This window comes from Oryx dammah, unplaced genomic scaffold (assembly GCF_014754425.2).
Source record: "Oryx dammah isolate SB20612 unplaced genomic scaffold, SCBI_Odam_1.1 HiC_scaffold_24, whole genome shotgun sequence".
NCBI classification, from domain to species: Eukaryota; Metazoa; Chordata; class Mammalia; order Artiodactyla; family Bovidae; genus Oryx; species Oryx dammah.
Window position 1 is genome coordinate 75,899,957 of NW_024070208.1, and position 19,960 is coordinate 75,919,916.

The 19,960-nt window shown below is 43.3% G+C and overlaps 1 protein-coding gene across 1 annotated transcript in view; it reads right to left on the reverse strand.

Annotated features, from left to right (window-relative positions):
* NALCN (sodium leak channel, non-selective) overlaps positions 1-19,960 on the reverse strand; it is a 297,953-nt gene that overhangs the window by 52,512 nt on the left and 225,481 nt on the right. Inside the window, exons 18-20 of the mRNA XM_040267414.1 lie at positions 18,480-18,553; positions 1,609-1,710; positions 1,132-1,201 (exon numbers count right to left, since the gene is read on the reverse strand). Coding sequence (XP_040123348.1) covers positions 1,132-1,201; positions 1,609-1,710; positions 18,480-18,553 — 246 coding nt within the window. The remainder of the gene's footprint in view (positions 1-1,131; positions 1,202-1,608; positions 1,711-18,479; positions 18,554-19,960) is intronic.

Sequence of the window (19,960 nt, forward strand, 5' to 3'; positions counted from 1 at the left end):
TGACTTTCTGAACTCGCCCCACCCAAGCCTTTCCTGCTTGTGTGCCCTGGTCCGTTCTCTATGTCTGCATCTCCATTCCTAGTGCAGAGATTCTGTCTTGTTTCCCTGCTACTTCTTCTTCCTAGAGCAGGAACTGACAAATCATAAATACTTGATAAATATTGATATTTATTGAGTCAGTTAATAAATAAATGAGTGACCTAGAAAAGCAAAGAAATTCCTGGGAAAGTCTTATGAAGTCTTTGATAGAAAAATTCACCTAGAAACAAAATTTTCTTTCCTAGTATGTTAACCCTGGAATGACAGACACTGGGTCTAGATTTTAGGATATTTGGAAATTAGCAAAATATTTAAAGTTAATGATGTGACTCATTCCCATAAAATGCTTTAAATGTCTTTAATTTCAGTCAAATGCAAATGATATTTCACTTTCGCATTATACTATCTAAACAAAAGGACTTCTCTGGTGGCTCAGCACCAGAAAATTCACCTGCCAGTGCAGGAGACAGGTTTGAAGCCTGGGTCAGGAAGATCCCTTGGAGAAGGAAACAGCAGCCCATTCCAGTCTTCTTGTTTGGAAAATCCCATGGACAGAGGAGCCTGGTGGGCTACAGTCCATGGGGTTGCAAAGTCAGACACAACTCAGGGACTAGACAACCAAACAGTCTAACAAAGATATATGTATTGTAGGATGTCTGGACTTTTCTACAGTTGAGTCGCTCAGTCGTGTCAGACTCTTTGTGACCCCATGAGCTGCAGCACGCCAGGCTTCCCTGTCCATCACCAATTCCTGGAGTTGCTAAAACTCATGTCCATTGTGTCAGTGATACCATCCAACCATCTCATCCTCTGTCATCCCCTTCTCCTCCTGCCTTCAATCCTTCCCAGCACCAGGGTCTTTTCAAATGAGTCAGTTCTTTGCATCAGGTAGCCAAAATATTGTACAGTTAGTGGTCACTTTTCTGTACCTGGCCATTTAATTTGCTGGCTGAATTTCCTGATTCCTTCTAGTATGAAGTCTTAAGGAGATATGACAATGTGACAGAAGGAACCAAGTGCTGGAATTGTCTAAACAATCATTAAAGATATTTTCACAATCAAGCTTTCCAAATTCAAAGTGTTAGAACTTACATCTTGAGTCAGAGTTTCAAGAGATTTCCCCCTGCTGATCCTTTGGCTGTTTGATCCGTGTCTTAATGACCTAAAACAAGCACAACCAACTGATCAATACATCTTGAGACCAAATGTGGATTCTTACGCAATGAATATTATATAAAAAAATAAGCCCTGATAGCATCATGCATGTTTATTTCTTTTTAGAGCAAAAGCTTTAGGTCTAACCACCTGCCTTTGATCCCATCGAACAAAATTCAGAATTTTTCCTTCTGATCTTAAAAGTGAGAGTGTTGTCATCAACAAGGAAGAGGTGTTTGAACTATTTTTTGATTGTTTGAATCTGACTGTGAGTTTCATGACTATTGTCGTCAACAAACAGAACTCAGTTCTCTTCACCCGTGCCTGCCTCCTGACCAGGGTTGTGCACAGGAGATGCTTCCCCTAGAACTCTGGTCCTTGGTTTCTCTGCAGCCTCGTCTCCCTGTTACTTACCTGCGCTCTTGGCGGATGTGGTGTTGCACGCTAAGAATTGACCTTTCCTTTGCCGGCTGCCCCTCAAATGATCCGCTCAGCATGCGCTGTCGAGTGCAAGCTCTAGAGGAAAAAAAGGAGCCCCAGATAAATGCCTGATTCATACACTTGGGATGAATAATGCATAACTGCTCATTACCCTTCTTAGTTTTAAGGAAACACCAATGTAAGACAAAATACGGCGCACGACACGTCGTCAAAAAGGTAAATGAGCTGTAGGTTCTGTGTCAAGAGCACTTTCAGAACAGAATGGTCATAACCACAAGAAAGTGCTGAAAAAGAAACAGCCCCCTCCCCCCCCCACCAAATAGGAGAGCCTCTAGTGAGATTCTATAAGCCGTAGGGCCAGCCTTCCCCTGGGTACCCTGGATGTAGGTTTTCAATTTAGACAGGGAGGTTTCTAATGAAAGCCCCTAGGGAAAGACTTGTTCAACCCAGGTTCCTGGGCTGATGGAATATATGTTTCGAGGAGATTTGCAGAATGCTAGGAAAAGAAGAAAGTGAAAAGTCAGAGGCAAAAAAGTAATGGAAAGGACAAGTAATTAAAAGTGGAATAAATACCTAGAGAAACATCAGCTTTAAAGCCTGTGGCTTATAGGTGACCACTTTCTTTGCAGTCACAAAACTCTGAAGGCTTTTAAAAACATGTTCTCTTTAAACCATAACCAGGCCTGTGTTAATTTCAGAGTTGCTAATGAGTGAAGACAACTGGGGGATAACACCTGTGAGGTAATGATTCTGAGAGAAAACATTGCTTCTCCAGGAAGCTCTGTCCAACTGGAAAAGACAGGAAGTCCCTTGATATAGTAGTAGAGTGGAAAAAAAATAATTCCAGGGTTAAGAGACCTGGTTCCAAAGTGACACTGTTACCAATGAGTTGAGTGACCTTTGGGCTTAATTTCATCACCCCAAAAGTGAGGAAAAGACCTTGATGTTGAAGAAAACTCATAGACTTAAAATGAAGTGATTTTGTAACAGGCAAATCTTATGACACCACAGGTATTCAAACCAGAACCCACGGACTTCTGGCACTGCTTTCCAGAACACGGTCGGACTTATGGTTCCCAAAGTGAATTTCCAGGGAGGCTTTGAATCACATCATTACTGTCCGTCTTGGAGTGAAGATCTTTGAGAAGAAGACCTATGTCTATTCAGCATACTTAAAACAGCATTTTTCATGATACCATGTGTATTTTCAAGTACTTAAAAACCACTTTTGATGCCAGTTGAAGATAATTGTGATGAATACCTATGAGAAGCAATACACATGTAATGAATGTAAATGCATTACAGGAAATAAGGCCCCCAAATCACTCTTCTTAGCTTAATCAATTACACAGACCACTTTGAGATAGAATTAAAATTTTATTGAACACCAAAGAAATATAGAGATGATGCTTATCTCTGGGTTTCCCAGGTGGTACTGGTGGTAAAGAACCCATATGCCAGTGCAGGAGACATAAGGGACGTGGGTTCGATTCCTGGGTCGGGAAGATCCCCTGGAGGAGGGCATGGCAACCCACTCCAGTATTCTTTCCTGGAGAATCCCATGGAGAGAGGAGCCTGGCAGGCTACAGTCCATGGCGTCGCAAAGAGTCAGACACGACTAAAACAACTTAGCACACACTTGTGGTTATTTCCAGGACTCGAATGAGGTCAAGAGGAAGATGCATCTGTAAGTTCAGCTGAGTTGACAAAGGTATAGGATGATTTCATATTATGTATATTAAGAATTATTTTTCTGGATAAAGGCCTGAAAATCATGATGGCATTCTGAAAAATATCTACCTGGAGAACGGTGTTATTCCAGCATATACAGGACCCTGTCATTTGTGTAAACCATCAAGCCTTAACCTTCAACCACTTTCTTAGTTAACTTTTATTTTTCATCCCAAGACTCTCCTCTAAAGTGGCTGAGACCTATAGGTCTTAGATATACAACACATACAACTTGATTATAAAATACCCTTCTGCGTTGGGTGTCCTTGATGTTTGAAATACGTAGAATGTAACTGGCTTTAAGACGCCTGTGATTAAAAAAAAGAAAACTGCTGGGCCCAGTAGCCCAGCCTGAAGATGCCTGGGCATACTTGCTGGAGAAGAGTCAGGACCACAGCAGGGACCCCCTCCTCTGATTGAACAGGACAGGCAGGTCTCTATGGAGACAATCCCTCCCCCCAGGACATCTCCTCCTCCATCCCCTCCAACGGCATGGCTGAAGCAGTGGGGAAAAAGCGACTCCCCTTTTCCTCTCTGACTGATGACCAGCTCTCTCTTTCCTGCTGGATCTAGAGAATTCAGAAAAGAATACTCAAAAGGTTGGCATTTCAGCCGTGCATGTGACATGCAGCTTTGCAGTCCATAGGTGAATCTTTCATTTCTATGTGATTCGCTCATCCAGGCTAGGGTCACGGGGCTGGTTTTTAGCTCTATCTTGCAATCAGAAAACCTGTGGTTAATCAGACTAAGACGGCCACTTAAATGTAACAGATGAAACTATTTGCTTTAGTATCCTTTTCCTACCACTTCCTTCCCTGTTATAAACACTGTTAGCCGGAAGGATTTCAAACTAGATACTGATAGAAAAAAAAAAGAAGAGAATGCTCTGTAACTCTGGATCAGTTAAAATATGTAACAAGGGACTTCAGAGCATCAGCCTCTGTGGTTTCCGGTTGCTGGGCGAGAGGCCTCTGCTAGTCTTCTTGCTCTCTGAGCACAGGCTGTTGACGTTCCTCCTCCTTCCCCGGGGCTACAAGGTGCCCACAAGATCCAAGGAGAGTGAAATCAGGCAGATGGGCCCTTGTGTCTTTGCGATAATGGCCCCCTTTGGCATTTCAGGCCATCATCTGCCAGCCTCACACCGCAGCATCCCACCTCCAACTCTAGTACCAAAACGAAGCTCAACAGCCTCCACCTCCATCCAGCAGTCAGTCCTCTTGTGGAGTCTTTTCTTAGACCAAATGTTCTGAAATCTCGTTCTTTCCTTTGAGGAGGTCCAGCATCTTTTGAACTAGGAAACTCTAGAGAGAAAGTCTAGGGTTTCTTTACTGAACACTGAGAGTCATATTCATAGCAAATTCAGTTCAGTTCTGTTGCTCAGTCATGTCTGACTCTTTGTGACCCCATGGATTGCAGCACGCCATGCTTCCCTGTCCATCACCAACTCCTGAAGCCTGCTCAAATTCATGTTCAATGAGTCAGTGACGCCATCCAACCATCTCATCCTCTGTCGCCCCCTTCTCCTCCTGCCTTCATTCTTTCCCAGCATCAGGATCTTTTCCAATGAGTCAGTTTTTTGCATCAGGTGGCCAAAGTAAATTGGGTGAAGGCAAATTTTTTTGGACTTCCCAGGTGGCGCAGCGGTGAAGAATCTGCCTGACAATGCAAGAGATGTAGGAGACACGGGTTCGATCCCTGGATTGGGAAGATCCCCTGGAGAAGGAACTGGCAACCCCGTCCGTTATTCTTGCCTGGAAAATCCCATGGGCAGACAAAGCATGCTTGTCTCAGCCCCAGTGGTCACTGTCTGCCCGTGGGGCCCATGAGGGCAGTTACAGTCACAACTACTGAGCCTTCATTCTAGAGCCTGCGAGCTGCAACCACTGCAGTCCGTGCCCTGGAGCCTGTGCTTCGAAACAAGAGAAGCCACTCCAGTGAGGAGCCTGCAAACCACAATGAAGAGCAGCCCTGCTCGCTGCGACTAGAGAAAGCCCGTGCAGCAGGAAGACCCAGCTCAGTCAGAAATAAGCAAATAAGAAGTCTATACAAGAAGAAAATATATGGGAAAAACCTTATATACTGAGTTGGCCAAAAACTTCATTTGAATTTTTCCACAAAACGGAATGAACTTTTTGGACAACCCAATACAAAGCGACTAGATGCCCAAACCGGGTTCTCTGTGCATGATGCAAGAAACTCAGAGAGAAGGCTATGGATGTGGGGCAGAGGGGGGCTGCTGGGAGCAAGGGCGTGGGGAAGGATGCCCTGAGAACACCTGGGCTTGGAAGCAGGTGCAGCAAAGATGCAGCATTAGGATGTTTCTGCATAAATACAACAGCTTCACGCATAAGCCAATGTCACCATCTCTGATACACGTAAAATATTTTGTTATTCAAGAAAACAGTAAGCTTGGTAGAAAAGTCACTGCCATCTGGCACAACTGCTGCTACTAAGAGGTTACAGAGTTTCTAATGCAATGGGCCAAGGTTCACCCAAAAGTATGGTAAAAGCTTGCTTTACTATCTTTAAAAAGAAATACAATTTTATTATGTGTAAGCATGGACTGTCATCCAAACTATGAACTACCAAATTGAGTTTCGACATGAGTGTCATATAAATACAAACTCTGATATAAACAGTTTCTAAGAAGTGACATCAAGTGAGAAATAAATATTTCACTGAGGTAAAAGTATGAAAGGATGGTGTTCCATGTTCCGGTAGCCATGTTATTAACCAAGCTTGTTTAATGCTTACGGCATTAGTTACTTTCCTTCCTAGACTGTGCATTTTTCACAGCGCATTTTATCACTCAAACTCATATTCCTAGAAGCAAAGTTCCTGGCATGTGAAGGGACTGATGGAAGACAGGGGGAGGTGGGGATGTACAGAGAGTAGAGACGAGTGTGTGTGTGTGTGTACCTGTGTGTGTAGCGGGGGAGGCAAGACCTAGAACTTGCTAGTCTCAGGTTCAGAGTAGCAAATCCACCCAGCAGTACAGAGGGGCTTCAAAGTTCTGCCTTTGCCTGGAGACTTAACGGAGAAGATGATTTGCAAAAACACACGGTTTAGAATCAAACACTTCTGACCTCAGCTTTTACGAGCTACGGGACCTCAGGCAACGGATGTGTCTTGTTTGAGTCTCCATACCATGTGTGTAAAACGTGGGGACGAGAATACTGACTTCATAGGGTGCGGGAAGGACCAAGCAGGGTGATGAACGTGCGAGTGCTTCGGGAACACTGATGCTGGATTTAAATGTCAATTTCCGTTACCGACTCTTCGGTCTTGTCCTGTGTCACGGCTGATGCTGAAACATTTGATAGAGGGCGGAGGCGGAGGACAGTAAGTCTGATGGACATCTGCATTGGACGGTAAGTCTTTTCTCTTCTGACTGTGAATGGTGATGTACTCTCTGGACCAGAGTTGCAGCATCTTAACTGGTCTCCACAAACGTATTATTATCCCAGGCAAAGTGATGTCTGAGGTGACCATCCGTGGTGTGATGGTGACCTCCTGGCGATGCGGGGCAGGACCCTGTGGCCTTCCCCGCTGCCCATCCTCCACCTGTCTGTTGTCTGCGGAAAAACTTCAGCAAAGAAGCTTAATCAGAGAAGTGAGAACACGCAGAAACAAAGGGAAACAGACCAAGGAGACCAAGCAGGAATAGTTTAGTCATTAAGCATAGTCAAGGACCTTTAGTTCCTTCTCATGGCTGTAGATAATATCCTGAGCCATATCCTGCGAGTTGTCTTATAGATACTGAAACCCCCGCCAGGCAGAGAAGTGAACGACAGCATGACCAGACTGTAGCTGTGATGTGAGTGCTTGTGTTCTCCATTGCTAAGTCGTGTCCAAAACCTGCCACAATCCTGAGAACCAGCCTCAAGAAATGCAAACAAACCGACCCTGGAACTGAAGATTAACGACTTAAACCAATCAACACGATGCTGCTTAGGCCACCAATGACCGACTTCAAGATGCCCGTCAGGGCTGACTGCTGCTGCTGTGTGGAGCCCCCTCCCTCTCTCTATAGAAGCTCATGCCCCCTGATGTTGGGGTTGGGGAGGAATCAGCCTTTGGACAGAATCCACACCCACCTCCTACCCAGCTGCTGGCATCCAAAAGAAAACAAACTCTCCTTTCCACCAACCTGCCCTCTATTTTACCCTCCCAGGTGGCTCAGTGATAGAGAACCCGTCTTCCAATTCAGAGACTCAGGAGACGCAGGTTTGATCCCTGGGTTGGGAAGATTCCCTGGAGAAGAGGATGGCAACCCCCTCCAGTATTTTTCCTGGTAAAGTCCAAAGTCAGACACGACTGAGCATGCACGCACGCCCTCTGTATTGGCTTTTGAGTGGCGAGCAACCAGACTACACTGTTGGTTACACTGGTTTCCCTGCCTTTGTGTAGCCCCTTGAGTGCAGGCAGGACTTAAGAGACTTGCTTTTAATGAACAGAAGGCAGAAGGGATGGAAGAGGTCACCAGACACTGTGGTTCCACCTTCTGCAGTCTCTCACTTGCTCGAGGAAGAAGGCAGCATGCTGGGAGCTGCTCTAAGGAGAGACCCCTTTCCTAAGAGATGGGGGGCTCCCAGGAGGCACACAAGCTTCTTAACAACTGTGCAAGTGAGCTAGGAAGGGGATGCTTCCCATTCCCCTCAAAACGCCTGCAGCTTTGTGAGAGACCCAGAGCCAGAGACCCCACGAAGCCATGCCTACCTTTTTAATTTTTATTTATTTTTCATTGAAGGATGATTGCTTTACAATACTGTATTGGTTTCAGAGGAAGGAGACACATGTATACCTGTGGCTGAGTCATGCTGATACATGGCAGAAAGCAACACATGCCCAGCTTCTTAACCAAAGTTGTGAGTTCATCCACGTGCTGGTTAAATCACTAATTGTGGAGTAGTTTGCAACACAGTAATAGGTAATGAATACCGTTATCATCACTGCCTTAAAATCCTCAACATCCTATTGCTCCTCAGAGAAAGATGAAGACCCAAAGCTCAGCTTGACTTGCAAAGTCCTGTATGGTCTGCCTCTGACAGCCCTTCCGGGTCCCATCTTCCCCCAGCAGGGACCTCGCTTTCCACATCGTTCTCAGTGGTCCTGCCGATCCTCACATGTGCCTGGCTCCAAAGAGCTCCAAGACACCCCGGCTGGTCACCAATGACTCCACCTTATACACAGTAGGTGCTCAACAAACATTTGTTAAATGAACAAACCTTGACATCTGCAAAGATCAAATATTTTCATTTCTTTTTTGATCCTTTTATGCTCACGAAGCATGGAAATACTCACAAACAAAAGAGCATGTGTTTGAACTGTGCGTTTGAAAGGGGACATTAAATAATCTTAATTTGACCTCAAGTTAGAATACTGCTAACCTTTTATTTATTTTTTATTCATTGACTTTTACTTTTTTTTTATTCATTGGGCTTCCTTGGTAGCCGAGACGGTAAAGCATCTGCCTGCAATGCAGGAGACCCGGGTTTGATCCCTGGGTTGGGAAGATCTCCTGGAGAAGGAAATGGCAACCCACTCCAGTACTCTTGCCTGGAAAATCCCATGGACAGAGGAGTCTCACAGGCTACAAGCCATGGGGTCACAAAGAGTTGGACATGACTGAACGACTTCACTTTCACTTGAATACTACACCACGCAAGAAACACGCTGCATGTCTATGATAGAGGAGACCCTGAGACGGGAATAAAAAATCAGTGTTCCTTGCAAGTAGAAAGCTTATAAAGCTTTATCTATATTCTATGAGAAAGTTATTAAGAGAAACTTACAAACCATCACTGGGAACAAGGTCACCATATACCGTGTCTTACAGCAATCTACGGCCAAATCAAAACAGTAAATAAGGGAGGAATTTGAGACTGTTACTCTTTTACCAACAAGAAATTAGATGCATTCATTGTTAAAGTTACTCAGGAAAAAAACCTAGTCCGAAGGAAAAGTACTCGAAGATTCATTTCAATTCTATTTTGCCGCTTTACATTTTTCCTAAGAATTTAGATGCCTTCTGGTTGCATGGAAGGAAGACAATGCTCAGGTGTTGAAGACACACACTGTGATCCCCAGAGACAGTCTGGCTCGTCCGGGAGGGGGAAGACCCTAAGAGTTGTGACATGAAGGTCTTCAATATCTTTCCTTTATCCCTTCATAATGGCAAGCCCTTGAAGCCAGGTTCTTAGAAACTCCATTTTGTGGGCTTAAAATTAAAAACAAAACAAAACACTTGGTCAGCTTGCCTGGCTTCTGGAACTGGAAGGCACAAGGCTTCAAGGGTCTGGTGAAAAATAATGAAGCCTTTTGTCTTGTCTGAGTGAGGAAATTCTCCATTATGCAGGCATCTGTAATCCCTTTATCCTTGCTCCCTGGAGGAGAAGGACAGGGGGGCATGCTCCTTCTCCCAGCTGGGGTTAGCGTTCCGCCCTCTCTACCTTTGAAAGTAAAACAAGACTAGGACCCCTGATGATGACTCAAACGTGGGAATATTCTTCAGCAAACACGAACTCCCAGTTGCAAAAATATTACCCCTGGTTTCTTGCCAAGCCTTTGAAAAAAAATATGAAAGATTGACTTTCTCCCCTCCTTCTCTGCCTTGCCTTTGTGCTGTGGAATTTCAATTACCCCTTATATGACAGCCATATATTTATATAAAATCTTTTATGGAGGTCGAGGGGAGAGAATTGTGTCTTAAGAAATTGTCTCTATTTTTCTTGACATGTCTCCATCTAAAATATTTTAAGACTGGCCCAAAGATGATGATTCTAAGAGAGATCTTGGGGCTTTATTAGCCTTTAAACACAACAAGTTGTTTATAGAGACAGTAGCAGGGGGTCCTTGGTTTCTTTCTTAGCTGTCTCCATATCTTCTTTCTTAATGTTCCCGGACACAGGATGGGAAAAGTCTGTACGTTCCATAATGAAAGACAGAGGCCTGTGAGTCTTCAAATTATTTTCATACATTATAGAGAAGTTAAATTACTTGGTATTAAGTGTCCGGTATTAAATGTCATTATCATCTAAAGGCATGGCAATGTGACTTCGCAGAACGTTGAAGTTGAGGGTCCCCTTGTAAAGTATTATCAGATGTGGTTAATGTAAGATAATCACATCAAGAGACTTACTGGAAAAGACCCCGATGGTGGGAAAGATTGAGGGCAGGAGGAGAAGGGGGCAGCAGAGGATGAGAGGGTTGGATGGCATCACCGACTCAATGGAGTTGAGTTTGAACACACTCTGGGAGACACTGGAGGGCATCACAAGGAAGCCTGGCGCGCTGCAGTGCATGGGGTCGCAAACAGGCGGACAGGACGGTAGTGGCTGAACAACAGCAACAACATCAAGAGAGAATAGAGAGAGAGTCCTTCAGGGGTGATGATGTAAAACCACGGCTTCAGAACTTGGGAAGAGAACAGATGAGTGCTTCCTGGGAAGGGCTCTCACCTGCCTCCACAATGCTAAAGCTAACGGTGAGTGCCTCGCTCCTGGCCTCCGGCAATGAGAGAAGAGCTGCGTTTATAGGTTTATAGTTTATATCGTACTGAAGATCCAGCTCCTTTGTGAGTCAGCCCAGTCCTGAGGACGGCTCTTCAATAGCTGCAGAGAATCAGTTCCTTCCAATCTTGTGTTTTTCAAGAAAATGTTATCATACGTAGACATGTAACTACACTGACAACCAGAACCTCACTGTTTTAGATTGAAAAATGAAAGAAGCCTTAAGTCTTATCGTACACAGGTACCATACGTGAGAAGGAAAATGGCCTCTTGAGAAATCCATGCCTTTAGTGCATCTATCGAAATTCAGTAAATAAAGTATCTGAAACCCTGTACCATTCACTGTGAGGTGAACCTTGCTGAGGATTCAGAAAAATGTCAACTGCTATGCAAAGGCTGAGCTTTTTAATAACAAAAATGAAATCTGCCAAATGTTGCATAAACCATTCAAACTGATTTTTCTAGAGATATGCATCTTCCTCTATTACTTGCTGCTTTGCCCATCAATGATAAAACAGTAAAAGAAAAACCTAGTCAAAATATCTTCCCACATCTGTTAGGTAAAATTTAATAGTAGCTCTCCTAATCCATAGTATTAATACAATCATTTTGGGGGCTTATCTGAAAGTAATCTACAAATCATACACTATGTCAATGAAATATATTTTGATTACTACAAATCAGGTACTATCTAGAAAAACAGAATATATTATTTTACTGTGTAAGGCGATGGATGTTACCTAGACTTCTTTGTGGTGATCATTTCATAGTATATACAGACCTCCTAGAATCATTATGCTGTACACCTGAAACTAACACATACGTTAATTATATCTCAAAACATTTTTCAAAGTTCAAGGAAAGGGGAGAAGGCAATGGCAACCCACTCCAGTACTCTTGCCTGGAAAATTCCATGGACGGAGGAGCCTGATAGGCTGCAGTCTATGGGGTTGCGAAGAGTCGGACATGACTGAGCTACTTCATTTTCACTTTTCACTTTCATGCATTGGAGAAGGAAATGGAAACCCACTCCAGTGGTTTTGCCTGGAGAATCCCATGGACGGAGGAGCCTGGTGGGCTGCCGTCTGTGGGGTCACACAGAGTCGGACACGACTGAAGTGACTAGCAGCAGCAGCAGCAGCAGCAAGGAAAGAAAGTTTAGTTGGTAAAAGCAAACAAAAGAAGAATATATTGTTTCAATTAAGTTATATTTTGCCTTCTTGAAATTTTCACTATTTTATGTTTTATTCAAATGCATGCACCCATGGAGTCTTTTTTTAAAAAAAATTAACTAATTATTTTTCCTGGCTGTACCATATGGTATGCAGAAATTCCCCCACCAGGGATTGAACCCAAGCCCCTGAAGTGCAAGTGTGGAGTCTTAACTACTGGCCCACCAGGGAAGTCTCCCACATATCTTATTGCCTTAGTTTATTGTTTTCTGAATACAGCTAATTTCTACCCATTTACTTATTCTCCATATCTCCAAATGGTCTTCCAACCAGTCTATAAGTTTTTTAAGTACGAGGAAAATCTTCATAAGGAAAGCCAATGGTTAGGCAGACTTAACAAAATCACAGATAAATATTTACAATAGTATTTAATATTTACATGAAATATTTGATTACTGTATAATGGCAATTCTGATAGAGTCACACTAAAAGTCTATGTATTTCTAAACATAATCAATATATTAATACATCTATTTCATAAATCAGATAGTAATAATTTAACTTAATTTAATTAATAAAGGGTGCACTAATGCCCCATACTCTCTTTCCTTAAAACTTCAGGTTATTCTTGCTAACCTTGGTTATAATAATTTGCCTTGGTGTCGGCAGGCTGACCAGTTTCAGCCTGCTTCCTCTCGTCTGCGGGGTCTTCCTGGTGCACCGCACCCCCCAGGGGCTGAAGCAGGTCTCACTGAGCTCTGGCAAGTCTGGCCCCGGGTTCTGGGATGTGCACGGTCCTCGCATCCTCTCGGGGATGCTGTGCGTGCCCTGTGAGCCGTGCCCAGGGCACGGAGCTGCACAGAACTCCCGTGACCTTACCCAGAAGTTGTGAACTCTGGGGCTAACAGATGAAACAATAATTTGAAAAGGAGAACGTGTTCCATGGGAAAGGGATAAGAAATCGTGCTCTGCATCGCGAAGCGCTCTTAGACTCCCCGAGAATCTGCTCAGAGAACCGGCAGCTCCAGTCTAGACAAGACAAGGCAGAGCTGGATGAAGAGGCTCTTTGTCCTCTCCTCAAACTCCCCTGCTCTCACAGCTAGCAAAGCGCACAGGGACAGGTGGACTTTGGAGGGAATCCTTGGGATTTAATTTGAATTTCTTCCTCTAGAAAATTCCAAGATCTCCTCCATCAGTTCAAAATCAGGTTTGCCATGCCTTCCAGGGGAATAAGACTTAGATGCTCACATCCTAGGGAAGAGTCCAGATGTCAGTTCATCTCCCTTGGGGAGAGAGAGCTGGGAGAATAAGACCCTCAGAGATGCCAGCGGATCAAGAGAATACCTCGCTGAGCCCACGGCCCAGGAAGGACCTACTCCAGCTAAGCCCTCAACCATCCTGAAGTTATGGAGCGCCAACGCTGTGTGCACACGGAAGGTTCCAGGCAGGAATTACAGCCCTTGCACGATGCCATGGTGTCCCAGTGGTCCCTGGTCTGTCCGTGGTGCCCATGTTGGCAGTCACACCTTCTGTTCAGCTGCTCCCTTGCCCTGGGCACCAGCCCCTCTGAACCAACGATCTCGATTAAATCCTGCTTACTGTCACTGTTCTGGCTGCCAAGCCCATCAGGCTCCACTTTACCAACACCTGAGGCCACCCCCAAACCTCTCTGCGGGATGCTGGTCTCTACCTGTTTGACTAGGCTTCCTGCCAACGCCTCTGTAGGTGTCCCACTTCTGAGACAGGACTGTTTTATTTCCTGGCCCATCCAAGCAGAATGGAGACTTTCACAGCCTCCCTTTGGGCATTACAAAGATCACAGTTCCCCACATCCAGGAGCTCCCGTCGGCTATTGGGGATGCTAACCTGGGCTGAGAAATCTGTTGTTAGTTCACAACTATATCCGACAATAAGCATCCAGCAAATGAATTAAACAAATGATCTGATGATACCCTAAAGATGTTAGCCAGTCTAGCAAAGTTGGTGGTGGCAGTGGTTTGGTCACTAAATCATGTACGACTCTTGTGACCCCATGGACTGTGGCCTGCCAGGCTCCTCTGTCCATAGGATTTCCCAGGCAAGAATACAGGAGTAGGTTGCCATTCCCTTCTCCAGGGGATCTTCCTGACCCAGGGATTGAACCTAGATCTCCTGCACTGCAGGTGGCTTCTCTACCGACTGAGCCACCAGGGAAGCTTCTCAACTGAGCTGCAGCAGTACACTGCTTCTAGCTGGGTAAGCAGGAATTTTGGGACCAACCTGGAAAAGAGCACACTGATGTGTCAAAAGCATTTTATGCTCCTTAGATCTGGCCTCTGCTGGACAACAGTGGACATTCTGCAGCAGGCCCTGGAGGATCAGCTTTGAAAGGTAGCTGTCAGTTGCTTGTCCCTCAGGGGCAACCGTGGGTCTCCCCTAACTTGTTGCCAATAATGGAAACTCACCTACAGATACCAGCTTGTTTAACCCTCTCCTATAAGTCAGCAGCTATAAATTTACAGACCTCATTTAAGAGATGAGAAAACAGAGGTGCAGAGACATAAGCAACTTGCCCAATGTCAGACATCCAGAAGGCATGGAGCCAGGATTCTTACTTATTTTGGCTACAGGGCTGCTGAGTAAGTACTTGATATACATGCTCAGGTAATCCTATGAGGTCAAAATGTAGAGGGTGCAGGTTCGATCCCTGGTCAGGGAACTTAGACCCCATATGCTGTGTGGTGTGGCCAAAAGATTGAAAAAAAAAGTGTGTGTGTATATATATATATATATATATATATATATATAGAGAGAGAGAGAGAGAAACTACTCAGTTTTGGTATATTGTTTTATTATATTAAAATGTCCATTACTTCAGTGTAGGAACAATTTAGGGAATAAACTTTGAAAAAAGTAATGAGAAAAACTGACCCAATAAGTCATTAAATATATTTAGTTTTTAAACAGTAAGTAGCTATATTTTAAACATATTAATTCAGTGTATGGAAAAGAAAATTATGTCATAGATCCAAACATCACATTACAAAAATCACACCATACTGAGCACTCAGAGAGGTTATAAAGATTCCGTCTCTAGCTAAAGAGATACTGACGGTGAACTGCAAAAGGATGGAACTTTCTAAAATAATGGAAAATGTTTAATTATTTTATTCTGACATTTCTCGATGCATTCAGCCTCACAGGAATGATAATGCGTTTTTGCTCAATTTCAGGGCTCGAATTAGAGAAATCTCAGGAGAGGGGGCGATGCTTTTGAAAGCACACTGCTTGGTGTTTTGATTTCATCTGATGTGGTATAAAGGTCACTGCCTTTTGAAGAAAGCTCTCTCTAGTGGAGCTGAACAGTGTAGACAAAGTCAAAACAAAAGTGAATTTAATAGCAACCTTGGATTTTATAATTTAGTGCCATCTTCTTTCTCACAAGACTCTCCAGGTAAGTCTGGCCCATTAGTGCCAAGTGAATCACCTGCATTTAAGCTTTCGACAGTGTTCTCAAGTTCTGTTAAAACGCCCTATTTTTGTTTCTCATCAAAGTGTTCCTATACATACCTAGAAGTTAATTTCAATTTTCAAAGCACACATTAATGTCAAAAAATAATAGTAGAAAAATACAACTGAAAGATGATTATATTATGTAGAATTATATACAGATTATAATATGTAGAAATCACTGGTGACCCCACCACTGATTCAACACTCCAGCCTCTCTCTGGAATTCTTTTTTCTTTGTGGACTTGAATTTCCTGTTCACAGGGAGGTATACAGCATGCTCTTTGCCAGAATAACTCAGATCCTGTTTCAAACAGAAGATGGATATTTGAAAATGTGGGTTCCCTGCTAAGTGAGAACCCTGGTAATTCCACAGCTTCAATATCAGTACTAAGAACCAAGACCCCTCCATCAATAGGACTTGAATATTCATTCCAGGAAAATGAATGTCCAGGAATTTAAGGCCATAACCAAGAAGTACTTTCATTGTTAGCTTCAAGAACTTTCCGAAAATCCATTCATCTGAACTACAGACTAAAGGACCATTTTCTTTCTCTAGAAAACAGGTCATCAACTGGACACACTGTTCCAGTGTGAACTGGTTCTCACTGGTTTTCATTAAGACTCTAATTGGTTCAGATTGGTTCTAATTGATTCTCATTAAGACTCTGGCCAACACCCTGCCCAGCTGGGTCCACCAATCCTAAACATTTTAAGAATGCTGTTACTAAAAATCAGTTATATTTATTTTTGGAAGGTAATATGCAAAAGTGAAAGCTGCTCAGTTGTGTCCAACTCTTTGTGACTCCTCTGTCCATGGAAATCCCCAGGCAAGAATACTGGAGCGGGTAGCCATTCCTTTCTCCAAGGGGATCTTCTTGACCCAGGGGATTTGAGCTCAGGTCTCCTGCATCCCAGGCAGACTCTTTATCATCTGAGCCACCAGGGAGGTAAAAATTCAAAAGACATAGACTAGAATAGATTTCTGCAGTAAAGATGGTAGCTCAGAGTCACCACTTATTTTCCCTCTTCTCAAAATCACTCCCAAATCAAGAAGGTAAATGAAATAACAGAAATGCAAACTCCATCTCAATAGCTGATGACTGAATTGTTGAGCCACAGATGGTAGAAAGGGCATTAAAGGCAGTGGACACATAAAGATGTGTTCAGTTCAGTTGCTCAGTCGTGTCCGACTCTTTGCCACCCCATAAACTGCAGCACGCCAGACCTCCCTCTCCATCACCAACTCCTGGAGTCCACCCAAACCCATGTCCATTAAGTCGGTGATGCCATCCAACCATCTCATCCTCTGTCATCCCCTTCTCCTCCTGCCCTCAATCTTTCCCAGCATCAGGGTCTTTTCAAATGAGTCAGCTCTTCGCATCAGGTGGACAAAGTATTGGAGTTTCAGTTTCAACATCAGTCCTTCCTATGAACACCCAGGACTGATCTCCTTTAGGATGGACTGGTTGGATCTCCTTTAGGATGGACTGGTTGGATCTCCTTGCAGTCCAAGGGACTCTCAAGAGTCTTCTCTAATGCCACAGTTCAAAAGCATCAATTCTTCGGCACTCAGCTTTCTTTATAGTCCAACTCTCACATCCATACATGACTACTGGAAAACCATAGCCTTGATGAGGGGGGTTTCCCTCATAGTAAATATAAATCAATAAATTACAATCACTTTATTGTGGTATTAATTCTTTTAAATTTATTAACATTGATACATAATTATAAAAATTTTTAAAATTCATATTCTTCTTAATCATTTCTTTACCCCCAACTTGACTACACTTCAGAAATAACTGACCTGTTATATGTCATATTTATCTCTTTAATATTTTAGATTCAAGCTTCTATAATATTCAGGTTCAAGCTTCTATGAGCCCACCTGACAGAATATCCAGTTTTATGAATTATGATCTAATTTTGTGATTTGTGTTCATGTAAAGGTGAGCATAAAGTGAATGTTTAACAGGTACTATAAATAAGTCAGGGCTTCCCTGATGGCTCAGGGAATAAAGAACCTGCTATTCAGGAGACATAGGAGATGCAGGTTCAATCCCCTGGTTGGGAGGATCCCCTGGAGAAGGGAATAGCAACCCACTCCAGTACTCTTCCCTGGAAAGTCCCATGGACAGAGGAGCCTGGGGGGCTACTGACCAGGCTGCAGTCCACGGCGTCACGAAGAGTCGGACACAACTGGGGAACGAAGCATGCAGCAGGCGTATATAAGTTAACTTAGTTTTTTAAGGGTTTTTTTAAACAATGATACTCCATCTTCCCACTCCCATCCTATTAATGGAGTCCCACTGGTAGGACACAGAGGGATCCTAAGCCAAAACAAAACAAATTAGTTAATATATGGAACATGTTTTTAAAGACCAGAATTCTTCGGTTTGCGCATAGCTCACAGGAATGCAGTTGAGAGGAAGCTACAGTTTCTTTAGCTCATTGCCTTGTTCCCAGAGCTGATAAGCAACAACAGCAGCAGAAGTCCACCGCCCATTTCACAGGTTGGGCAGAGTTCTTCTCGAATGACAACGAATACATATTTTGGGTTTTGTGACTCAAACTAAAAATACAGAAAGCTTTCCCTTTTACCATTTTCCCCTTAGATTGTGACTTGTCCTGTAGACATCACAAAAGACATAATAGTTGTAAGGAGAAATTATTTCCATCTTTCTGCCATTGTCTGTACTTAAAATTTATGTTTAAGTACACGAAAGAGAAAATGACCAATTGAGTTAGTAAAATATTACTTTTTCAAGACATCAATGATGTGGTTAACATTATTTCTAAGCATACAGTTACTCAACCTACTTTCTAGCAGGAAGTATATATGAATACTCAGAAAATTGTTCATTATTTTTAAAAAACAGCTTTTTTTTTGTTTCATATAACCCTACCGTGTTTGTGTATCAATGTTAAATGGTGTTACCTTAAGATTTTCGTGACTGCAGTCTCCTTTTCTAGAAGGTTCCTTGCCCTGATGCTGAAGACAGACTTGCGAAGCTGTAAAATTAAGAGTGTGACTTTAGTTTTCAGAATGTAAAGGGGAAACATACCAACAGATCATTACATACATGAAACAGCTACGCTATTAAAACACTAGGCATGCATGTTTTCACTGAAGCATCATCATATGATTGATTCTATCATTTAATTTTAATTTCTTTATTTGAACATAACTGCAAACAAGCTTTTCCAGCCACATGTCACAGCTATGGGGGCAACACACTGGCTGTGCTCCCTGGTAATAAAATGTCCTTACATCTGGCTTCCCTGATAATTCAGTGATAAAGAAACCCTCTGAAATGCAGGAGATGCGGGTTCGATCCCCCTGTTAGGAAGATCCCCTCGAGGAGGAAGGGGCAACTCACTTCAGTATGCTTGCCTGGAAAATTCCGTGGACAGAGGAGCCCAGTGGGCTACAGCCAGAGGATCTCAAGGAGTCAGACAGGATTGGGCACTCCTTCCAACCACACAGGCTTTTCAGTCTTCAAAGAATTCAAGGTTGCAATGACTACAGGACCCCTATTGCCATCTTTCAGTACAATGTTCCCTAAACCACATCACATCTGATTCAGGTTCTGGGCCTGTGACCCAGTCCTAATCTGAATGATGAGTTTAGGAGCTTTTTGTTTTTTTGCCTACAGACATGAAGACAAAAGTGAGATGAACTTTAAAGGTTTCTTCCTTGTTGCAATGATGAAATTATTGCAGGGGGATGGACAAGAAAAGGAATCCTGGAGGTTGGCTACAAACTGGAAGACACACTCCCCAAACTCAGCTTCCTAGTTGCAGAAGGTGATTGGTGACACGTATAGAGGAGCCAGAGCGGGTGGGAAATGGGTAGAAGCAGAGGACAGAGGCACAGCAGCCTGGAAAGATTCAGGAACAAGGAGGGGTAGTGCAGACCACCAACAGTACTGGGACAAAGGCCTATTCATTTTTGATCAACAGATTAGATTTACTGAGTCCTTAGTATGATTTTAGTGACTACTGGAGATAAAGAGCTCCTTAGAACCTGAGGTCTTGCTTACCAGACTCCAAAAGCCTAGTTATACAGTAAGTCTTCTATATACAAATGAGTTCTGTTCTGAGAGTGCATTTATAAGTCCAATTTGTTTGTAAGTCCAACAAATTTGGACTATGTCCAAAGTCAAAGCTGTGGTTTTTCCAGTAGTCATGTATGCATGTGAGAGTTAGACCATAAAGAAGGCTGAGCACCAAAGAATTTATGCTTTTGAACTGTGGTGTTGGAGAAAACTCTTGAGAGTCCCTTGGATTGCAAGGAGAGCAAACCAGCCAATCCTAAAGGAAATCAGTCCTGAATATTCATTGCAAGGACTGATGCTGAGGCTGAAGCTCCAATCTTTTGGCCACCTGATGCAAAGATCCGACTCACTGGAAAAGACT